General features: G+C 31.6%; 1 protein-coding gene across 1 annotated transcript; it reads left to right on the forward strand.

Moving 5' to 3' along the window:
- Positions 1 to 890: 890 nt before the first annotated feature.
- On the forward strand, positions 891 to 6,148 carry LOC145594676 (uncharacterized). Its single transcript, XM_081651012.1, has 2 exons — positions 891 to 1,658; positions 5,337 to 6,148. The coding sequence occupies exons 1-2, from the start codon at positions 1,168 to 1,170 to the stop codon at positions 5,563 to 5,565; spliced, it is 720 nt and encodes a 239-aa protein (XP_081507138.1). The 5' UTR covers positions 891 to 1,167; the 3' UTR covers positions 5,566 to 6,148.
- Positions 6,149 to 11,792: the final 5,644 nt, after the last annotated feature.

Below are 11,792 nucleotides of genomic sequence, written 5' to 3' on the forward strand. Positions count from 1 at the left end.
AATTTAATAGTCAACAAAATCAAATTTTTTTTTTAAAATAAACATTCAATTACATATATTTTGCTGTAATAAAAAAGTAAAAAAATGAAATTACATATATTTGTCTTGCCGTGAATTCTGACTCATACAATATATTCTCAACAACTAATGCTTCTTATACATTTTAGGGCATGTTCACTTTAGCTTAATTTCAGTTCAATTCAGCTCTAATAAGTTCAAATCAACTCTTAATTTCCTTCTATCATAAAATATTCAGTTCAATTTAGTTTAGTTCAGCTTCAATCAATTCAGTTCAGTTCAGCTTAATTCAGTAAATGTGAACATGTTTTTAGTCTAATGTTTATTCCAATGGCATTAAAATTGTAAATATTGCATGTCATTAAGATGAAATTCACCTTGTAAAGTTTAGATTCTTCTATTTTCTTGTAAGTATATAACCATATAAAGGGTAAACAAAGAAAACTTGATATTTGGTCAAGAATATTTAAGACGTTATCCTATTCAACATATTTTGACTTATTTCAGATAAAAAATGCTCTGATAAATTTAAATAAAACACTAGTAAGGTAAACTATGGTGATTTGCAAAAATAAACTCTAACACACTCATTAATAAATGTAATACAACGAAAATATATTATAGTAAAATAAATTTAGATCATACAGAATAAATGAATAATACTTCATAATTTTAAGTTACATTCTACACTTTGTAACAACACAAACAAACTCCGTAACAACTTGAATAGAATAAAACAAAGACGATATCATCTAAGACTTTAACCAAGTAGCTAGTTGACATAAGCCGAGGATTAATTAAAGATTACATTCTTCACACTCGTATCTTTTTTAATATAATTAGTAGTACCCTGTTGTTGCCCGTAAAAAAATCAGACCTCCATTTTCTCTCTCCTCCGCCCTTCCTGGGCACCTCTCTTAAACCCAAACAAAAGCAAACCAACAACAACACCCCCCCACCCCACCTCTCTTCTCTCCTCTTCTTCTTCACCTACTCTCTTCATCTTCAATGGAGTAGCACTAGCAGTAGCACAGACAAACAAACAAACAACCCCACTTCAATTAACAAACAATTTAACAAAACCCACTTCTATAAATCTCATTATTCCCACCCATTTCTATGATCTTACTTACATGAAGATTAACCCCAATGTCAACCATAATGCCATCCCATCAAATCCATGTTATCGATATTGACCAAGGAATTCCCCGCCGGAGATCCGCCGCCGTCGCCGTCTCCGGCGAGGATTCCGACGAGGAGAGTGTCCGTTGCTCCGACGAAGACAGCAGCAGCAGCTCATCAAGTGAGTCATGTACAAGAGTGATTGTTGTTGGAGTGGGTGAAGTTGTTGTTGGTGGTGAGAAAAGAAGACCCTCTTTGTCTTCTTCTTCTTGCTTGTCGGAATGTTCGGTGGTGGATCTGGAGAAAGACGGCGGTGCTGCGGCGGCGACGGCGGTGGAGACGAAAGTGGCGGTGCATTTGTCGAAAGTTGAGAGAGATTGTAGAATTTGTCATATGAGCTTAGATGGGTCTAACCCTGAATCTGGGTTCCCAATTGAATTGGGTTGTTCTTGTAAGGAAGATTTAGCTGCTGCTCATAAACATTGTGCTGAAGCTTGGTTCAAAATTAGAGGCAATAAGTAAGTTTATTGCATTTTACTCTACTTCTTCACTTTTTAAATTAGTGTTTTTATTTTGGATTTTGCCTCATTTTTTGCATTTCTTGCTTAATTTTAAGCTTAGTTAATTAATTAATTAAATTGTTTTTGTTTTTTTTGCTGATGCTTTGATTATTATTATAGTTTGGGGTGTTGTGATTTTTTATTTATTTTTGCTTATTTTTTCTGATGTTTTCATTGTTTTGTACTTTTGTGTATGTTGAATGGAGTTTAGGTTTGTTACTTTTAATTATGGAAAAGCCAATGTGTTAACTGTTCATTAGTTGATAAATCAATGGTGATTAGACAGCTAACAACATGATTACTTGGATATGTAATCGTATTGTTTACGCTTTGAAAACGGAAGGGTCCTTGATTTGGATCATTTGTGAGTGGGTATGACTTGTTTTGAATGCTTTATACTCTGGCAGTCTGGCTCATAGGGAGGTTTTTCATTAGGTAAACCATAAAAGAGAGCTTGTATTCATGAAAGGTAGTATATTGGTGCACTATGAATTAAGAATAGACACATTTTGTGTTTTGGATAAAATAAAGGGAGGAAAAATGTTAAAAACAAAGTAAAGTTGGGTCAAAAATGAGTGAAGGAATCAAGTTATTAATAAAGTGAAAGTTGTATGGACCATGGGGTTCTCTACTTGTTTATCTAATTAATTAGATTCTCAACTTAATATCATTACGTATAACTGAAGTTTTGTTTTTTAAAAAATTTCTGGGTTGTTTGTGTCGGTAACTTCCTTTTTTGATAATTATATCTTAAGTTGTTTTAGTAGTATGTTGATGTAGCAACTGCATTTGTTTCATGTGAATACTTTAACTGGCTTTTATGAGTTAGGTGTTGTGCTGAAGGTTGTTTCTATTTCCTGTCATGTGAAATATGAGAAACCTTTTTACAATGCATACTCGATTCCCCTTTATTGTCTGTTCGGATTCTCCGACTTATAGTTGATAAAGTTGAAATTTGATTGTATTAGATGATACCACATATAAAAATTGGTAAGTAGACAATTTGGGAATTCACTTCCATTTAAGAATATGCTTCTTTTCCTTGCCTCTTGAGATACTTTCTCTAATGAGTACTTGACACTGGATGACGAGATAAGTAGCAATTACCTGCATTGCTAGACTAATTGCATAAAGCATAGAGTGTTTTTCATAGTAGCTATAACACGTGTGTGGATAAATCTAGCATCATCACAAATTGACATTTGATGATTGATTTGTTGTTACTTATTAGATATTTTTGTGTTATTGTACTCTAGCATGTCTTGCCGATTTGACCATTTTGGCTATATTCCATCAAATTTGTACTGAGGAGGAAGTAGCTGATAAGTTTTCAAGGCAGACATATTAGACAAGTTCATCACTTACTAGCTGAATAAAATTTCTAAGCTTTGTAAATTTCAGAATGTTAAGTTGTATATTTGCGTTTAATTTTCTACAAAGTAGCTTTTTGTTTGTTTTTCATGTTTGCTACTTTCTGTATGTCACTTGGGCTCTGTGATGGTTTGTTATGGAAGTGAAAGGAGTCACAAAATAAGAGCAGAAGGTGGTGCATCTTATATGCAAATATTGATGTGCTAATGCCAAGAACCATGATTATGTTCCACCAAGTTATTGGATACGTATTATAGTTCATGCTCAAATTGCTGAGTTTAGCAGTGGCTACTGGCTAGATACTTTAGAACATTGACAAGTTGTGCAAAAAAGTTCAACTGTTAATTACTTTGTAGCTCTCAAGTATTGTTTTAGTATATTGTTGTCTAAAATTGGATGCTAGTTGGTTGACTTCTTTTTTTAGACTCCATACTTCTATAGGGTAGTGCTTATCAAGTTCTTTGGTGCTCATAAAGCTTATAAAATAATCCAAATATTGCTCTACTTTTTTTTTTTTTAATCAATATAGTACTCCACTACTCCGTTGTAAGTTCTTATGGTTTTGATTGTCAAAGTTAAATTACTTTAGATTCTCAACTTAAATGCGTTTCCATTTTTTGACTCCGTATTTTTTTTGGGAGTTGTGTTTCATTGTATTCCTCCTCTCTTGTAAGTTTCCCACCATTCTTAATTGGCTACTTGTACATAGCATTCCTAGATTCCCTACCCTTTATCCATTCATGATAGCCTACTTGTAATATACTTTGTATATTTTTGGCCCAAATGTAAAGTGCCCTTTTGTATTCTGTCAAATAATTAGAGGCTGGATACAGATATGCTGGAATGGAATTTAAAAAGTTTGATTTACTTACCAAGCTTAATTTCTTGACATGGATGATGATCTATAAATGGAGTTGTGATCTAAGCAGCTACTTTTATATGACAATGTGTTACTTATTTGCTTTTGTTTTGCGCCATTCACTTTTTTGCCAATGCAAAAAGCCAATGACCAAGTTTGGAAATTGGCTGGCATTACCTCATCCAGGTCTTTCATCTGTGCAGAGCATGACGTTTTGAAAGTTCAGAACCTAGTGAACATGTATACCTGAGATGCATAATGTAGGGCTTAGCAGATTTTAGAACTTAAATGCCATTGTTTATAAATGAGCATTTCACTTGATAATCTAAGTTGGTTATAATTGAAATGATCGCAGTGGGATATTTGTCTTTAAGATTTGTCCATTTGTGGTGCATTTAAATAACTTTGAAAGGATATATTAAAGCTGAATCTGCATTGATTGAAAGTGCACTAAAGTGTTGGATGTGTTTACTGATCCTAAAATATAAAAAGTCTGTGTCATTCTTCAGTCCATCCTATGGCAGGGGTAGGAACAAGGGGGAGGTGATAAAATTTATGCCTGGATTTACTGTGTTGAGTGCCATGTATTGGGTTACACACTGACACTTGATAGCCTTAACTCTTAAGTCAAGTAATGTATCTTAAAATTTCTGGAGATAAAATTGTAGTGCTAACTTATAATTACTCCCTATAACTCCTCCTTCCAAAGGAGATAGTGGTAAATAATTTTGGCACTCTGTCCATTTATTAATACTCCTGCTTGGTCTTACCCAAAGAAAAGAATAAAGGAAAGAGTTAGTGGGATTAATGATAATATTGTGAGCTAGTTCTGGCTGGAGTGTAGCTCTTTTGTCTATTTGCCGCAAATATATTGCTCCGCCTGGCTACAGATCTCTAAAGTTTGACATCTATGGAGCTTTCCTTTTTTTCAGTGGTAAGGAGCTTTAAGTATGTGAAATTGTACCTAGGAAATGAATTGGAGAAAAAGTTTATGTTCTGTTCATTAAAATTTCGAAAGACATTATACTTCGTATATTAAGTCTCATGTGCGTCAATATTAATTTTTCTTCATTACTTTAAAGTGCAAGTTTCCTGATATGTGCTTAGCCTCTTTTCCTGAATTGGGAATTTAACAATCATCTAATATTATATCCCTTGCGCGGTTGCGCCTCCCAGAATATTTTGGTATGAGAACAAATTATCTTGGAGTGAATTTGCAAATTGTCAGTTTTTTTTTTTTTTTTTTTTTTTTTTATGCGTCGTTTTTCCTTTTTCCCTTGTTTAAAATCCTGGCTTTTTTGCACAGTTCTTCTCAGAACTATTCTCACCTCAGCAGCTGATTGATGTCAGCTTTCTTTCCTGTGCCTGACTGATCTAAACTTATTTTTCACTTCAATTTGATGCAGAACCTGCGAGATATGTGGTTCAACAGCTCGCAATGTGGTTGGTGTAAATGAAGTAGAACTAATGGAGCAATGGAATGAGGCTCAAGATCCTGTACCCACAGCTGCTCCTCCTCATCCATCTGAGACTCGGCATTTCTGGCAAGGGCATAGGTTTCTGAATTTCCTGCTGGCTTGTATGGTCTTTGCCTTCGTCATCTCTTGGCTCTTTCACTTCAATGTTCCATCTTAAGATTCCTGTACAGAAGCAAGGGCGGCAACTTGTTGTAATGTTTCAAGAAAAAAGAAAAAAAAAAAAAAAAAGCATAAAAGGTTTCTGCAAAGGCCCCATCAGCAAAATGCAGGTATCCTTCCACTCCATCCGCACCTCAAGCATGCCTTATAGCAGCATTAGGCAAGGTTTGTTTATAGTATTAGGTTAGCCCCAAGAGCTTTTTAGCGAATAGCTCAATCTTACTTCATGTTGTATCAATTATGCAATCTATCTCAAGGACATGTTAGGAATTCATCAGCATTGTCTGTCATGTTGTAATCTGTTAAGACTCACTCTGTCCTCGGCATTTCACTGGGAAGAACTTAACTCAAGTGTAAAAGAATCCTTCAAAAAGGAGAAAAGGGGATCCTCTTCCCAGTAATGTATTTGCTATTCGCGACTGAAATTGAGTTTTGAGCAGGAATAGTTGAAATGAAATGACTAATTCATCCTTGTTATCCAAAAAGTTAATTAGATTTTGCTAGTTATTTTTCATTATCCTATCCAATAGTAGAAGATGCATGTTCATTGCACCCGCTGCAATGCCTGTAAAACAGTAAAAGAGTAGGGTTTTTTTTTTTTTTTTTTTTTTTTTTTTTGGGAATTTTAGTTTATAATTGTTATAATTTTCAATTATGTTGTATTTTTACTTACCTATGTTGTGATTGTAACTTGTAAGGTTACATATGAATGATATGATTAGTGAATGCCAATAGCTTGGCTGATTAAAGTTATGGGCGTGGAGCCTATGGCTTTCAATTAAATTACGTCTACATTATTGTTTTTTGTGACTTTTTCTACACCAAAGAAGAAAAATAAATAAATGTGAAAAACATTAAAGCGGAGGCATTCTAAATAAGGTTTGAAATATGGGTGCATTGGCAAAAGTGCCTTTGGTTAGTGGTATTTTAGGCATATTTAATGATGCCAATAATGTTATTTCCTGTTAATGCGATGTGGATTATGGCTGTAAATGGGGCCCAATGTGTCATTAAATCAATTTTAAGGGAGTTGGGCCTACCTTAATTTAGACTTATAAACACCATCTAGCTGTGTTTCCATCTACTTTAAACTGGAAAGTCAGAAATTGGACCGTTTACAGGATTATTTTTCTATTCCCTCTTTCGGGTCCTATGTAATAGTCCTTAAATTATTTTATTATTTTAGATTGAGGAATTTAAGGAGTATAACTACATTGTTTAATTTTAAGGATTTGATTTAATATGCCATAGTTATCTTTCTTTGAATCTTTAATATATCTATCATATTAACGTTGTAATTTTAATTTGGGATTATTGGAGGATATATAAAACTTAGTTTGTTTATAATATAGAAAGCTGTTTTATAAGTTAGAGTATGTTTTGTTCAAAGTTTTAAGTCTAATTAGAACTGATAAAGTTTAATTTAGTGTAAAAATAAGGTGAAATAAGATAATAAGGTTTGGATGTAGAGAATACCTCTTTAATTTAGGCCATTTTAATAGCCACAATTTTGTGTTAGGATGTTTAAAAATAATGTCACTCTTTAGATCTAGCTACATAATATTTGGAAAGCACTTTCGGTTTTGGCCTTACATGTAATGGAATATATATGTAAACAAATAAAATAGGGGTATATATGTCCACACACTTTTTTTTTTTTTAAAAAAGAGCTAATAATTAAAAGTTATTAGGGATTACTCTTTGTAGAGCTTGATACGTAGATAGTATGCTATTGGTACGGTACTATAATAAGAGGCTTTATGCCTTGATCTCAACAATTGAATAATTCAACACGGATAATTATATTATTTCACGTAATCATGTCAATATCTTAGAAATGACCTCTAATCAAATGTTGCTTATTAATGCAGGTAGGGGAAGAGAGGTTTATATTTCTTTTTTTTTTTTTTTTTGAGGGCAAGCAGCGGGAATTAGATTATAAAAGATCAATTTCCGCCAAAGTCAATAAACTTTATATAAAATAGCAGTCTTTATATAAAATGGGGTTATATAAACTTTATATAAAATAGCAGTCTTTATATTTCTTCTAAATTAATGTATCTTGTAATGTGGCCTTAAAAAAAACTAGCAAAAGTAGCAGTCTTTATATAAAATGGGGTTATCGTAATACGCTATTAATTGTGTCATTAATATACATTTAAAAATACCCCTCTTTACTTGAAGGTGTGTACCTCCCCTTTGAAAAAAAAACATCCGTACTCAAAGATTATAATCATTGCATGTCTTTTGACGTAAGGTATTGCCTTTAATTCGTAAGATTACTTTCTTTACCAAAAAAATAAGAAAAAGAAAAAAAGTGAGAAAATTAATCAAATTGCAACTGTAAGGAGTCGGTTAAAGTCGGTATAAATTGTTAATAAGATACTTGTTTGCGAAGAAATGATCGAGGATATATATGTATCACTTATTGACTTGCATGAGGCTTCATTCGCAATTATACTCCGCATATAATTCTTAATAATCACCGTTGACTATCTGAAATTTGAAAATGAACGTTATTTGTTATGGATATAATTCATTTCTATTCATGTTAATTATTTGCTATGGATATGATTGATTCCTACACTATCATACAACTATACAAGTATGATTTATTTATAAATGCACAAGAATTCTCTTTCATATGGTGTATAAATTGTTAAGTGCTTTACAATCTATAATGACAGTGGAAATGAGAATGTTAATGTATATGGAGTACTTCGTACTTAGGGCTCAACCTATGCTTATTCAAGGTGTTATACTGTTATGCATGCATAATATGTTCTAATTTGTATATTTTTTGTCTGGTCTAATCATAATTTAGTTTTGTATGATCCAATCTTTTGGTTTAGTTTAGTCTAATTTGTGTGTCTGAAATGCTATGTAATTTCATTTTTAATATGTCTTATCTAGACTTGAGCTATTACGATTTTAAGAAATAATAAAATTAAATAAAATAAAAAGAACAAACAATTAGATTGAATAAATATGGATATGTGCACAAATGTGCCTAGTGCGGGTCAAGATAGATACATGAAACATTGCAATTCTCATACATGGACCTCATGGTATGTCTTTCCAATCGAACTTAGGACTATTATTTTTAATTTAAAATATCAGACAAAGATGAGGACCTCGAAAATTCGAAAATAATAATTACTTTAATAATTCAACTCATATCTATCTTATAATATTAAAAGAAAATCTAAAATATTGAGTTTATAATCTTGGAAAACCATTTTACCATCGATATTCAATTCATTGGCTTAATCACAATTAGCTTCCTTTGGACAAAAACATCGATCGTGAAAGAATGCTCACAAATTCATCCCCTATTTCTCCCTAATAATTAATCAAATATAAAACCTTGATAATTCTTATATTAATTAATTACAGAAAATAGTTGGTGTTTTAAAGTATTGATGAATCTGCGCTTGATACACCAGCCAACTCAATGGTTGGTGAAGATTTTAATACACACGGACAAATAAAAAATCGGAATATAATTTGCAAAGACTAATTATAGTATGCGCAACTGTAATTCAAGATTTATTTCAAGATATGATTCGCAATATTACTAGCTGTTGTTTAAGTGCTAGCCCACTTGATTTTATTTTATGAAATTTTCTTCCTTCTATCTTCTAAAGATTTTTGGTGTTGCACAACTCTTTGAATCTAGGTGAGACAAATAGAAGACAAATTATTAGTAGCTGTCCAAGTATTCTTGGATCCAACATTGATATCAATATTATTCTTTGTCACATTTTCTGCTGAGACTAAACTCATTTTGTTCAGAATTAGTTGTCATATTATCCTAACTTTTCATAATTTAAAATTTTTGGTATGTCACAACTCTAGAAATCTAGCTCAGGCAAATAGAAGATAAATTATTAGTAGTTGTCATGCATTCAAATAGTTTTGGATCCAACGTCCATATCATTATTATTCTTCGTAACATTTTTAAAGAGGTTTTTGCTTGATCACTCTATTCAGAATTAGTTGTCACATTGTCCTAACCTTTCATAATTATAGAAGTGACATATTTTTATGAAAACATTATTTTTAATATCATTATTTTTAATATCTTGTTATTTTTTTCAGTTTTCGTGCCTTAATTTTCCCTAAAAAGAAATTCTATCGTTAAACACTATGAGTCGTACTTCCTAATATTCTTGCATTTGCATTGCTTGCGGGTAAGATACACTTTTCTTTCCTTGCTAGCCAAGCTGTCGTATGATCCAAGATTAGCTTCATGTGTTCGGTTAAAGACTTGAAGGAACCTTCACATAATCTTACATTAGTTTTCAAATCAATGTGACCGTTAATTTTATCGAAAATGACAAGTATTAAGAAAGATCAGCATTGATTTCATAAGCTTATAAAATACTTTTGTCCAGATTACCTTAACAAAGAATTTATTGTCATGATCAATGCAGTTATCTTATTGTAGGTCTCTCTCCATATAATAAAGCTTAAAAAATGGTTAAAGATGACCCACATCCTTCATAATTTTTAACAACCTTCATAATTTAGTTTTACATATTTATCTGCCGTAAAATTATATTTGAACTAGTTTTCTTTGTTAAGAACGTTATAATCGAAATAAATTTAACCTATTAATTATAAAATGGCAAATCAAGTTAAGATGAATAATTTAGGTAAACTAGCTATCTCACCAAAAACTAAAGCAATTGCCTCATCTACTTCTCATATGAAGATGCGATAATTTACCAAACAAAGACGGTGATACATACAAACAAGTACAAGTAGTACAACATGGAGTCCTGAAAAGCCAATTAAAACCAGTTCTAATCAAATTAATGCAACTTAATTAATTATTAATTAATGTTATGTTCTTAATTTTTGTTTCTAACAACAATTTGTCTAAAATAAATAAGCTATTCTTGACTTGTAGGAAAGAGACATCAACAATCTACATGGTCTCCTACTCTCATGTCGCCTTCACCACAAGAGGAATAAAGGGGACAAATATGCTTTGGTTTTTAACCTCTAAGAGAACGTGCATTGCATGATTGGCAACCACCGATTCTAATTTTTTTCATGAGCTAAGTCTTTCACAAGGTCTTAATCAAAGCATTTCATGACATGATAGGCTAGCCGATTTCGATTAATTACAAGATTAGTCTCCCAAATTACTAATTAGCCAATTAGTATATCACTATATATATATATATATATATATATATATATATATATATATATATATATATATATATATATATATATATATATATATATATATATATATATATACTGAAGTACGTTACTACAAAATTATTCTTTTGATCACATCATTTACTTATAGAAAAGTATTTATGTATGTTCACTAGTTACACAATTTCAACAATAATAAAATCATAAGAATCACATCCCACCCCTTCTCTCTTACCCTAGTATTCTTTATAAAAATATTTTTCATTTTTAGAATTGAATGTCTGCCTTAACTGATTTTACACATTGATTAGGTTAAAATTTCAAATCTATGTATATCAAAATTACCCGACATCAGAAACCTATGCTTATTAAACTTGTGTAATAAAGTTGGCGAAAACATAATCAAGCCATAATGATCATCTATCAAAATAGTTACAAGGAACATACATAGCCTATGCATGCTTTATAGTCCAAGTTTATAACAATTATTGAAACTAAGATACATTATTATTTTTATACTAGTAAGAAGTAATTTTGATAGAACCTTTAAACTAGCCCAAAAGAAATGGAGTCACCGCAAGAATAGGACATAGTATGAAATAGTTTAGTTTGTCGTGAAGCAGCATGTTCTTCATAGACACAAAATATACAATGAAGTAAGGCGGCCACATGTTTAGGCACCCTCCAGCAAGCATGGGTAGCCGACACATAATTGGTTACTTAATCTCTAAATCACTATTTATTTCTATCTAATCTTAACTCTAATTTCTCTCTCTTTTATTCTTGGGTGTTGCAATTGCACGTTGCACCCCTTAATTTTAAGGATAGGTCTTAATTAGAACATTTGAAGGTGCCCTTTGTTATGAATTTGAGAGACAAAGACAAAATCTATGGATTTCAAGTTTTATATACTTGATGCTTTCAATAATAATTCCTAAGACATTGAATTTAGATTCTATTTCTGTTACAAGATTTTTCTCACATTGTTATCTTCATTTGGACAAGATTTGCTTATTGTGAATTCAAGCTTTATTTGTAACTCACTTTTCA

The sequence above is a fragment of the Chenopodium album genome, chromosome 19, assembly GCF_948465745.1.
Source record: "Chenopodium album chromosome 19, dcCheAlbu1.1, whole genome shotgun sequence".
Taxonomy (NCBI): Eukaryota; Viridiplantae; Streptophyta; class Magnoliopsida; order Caryophyllales; family Amaranthaceae; genus Chenopodium; species Chenopodium album.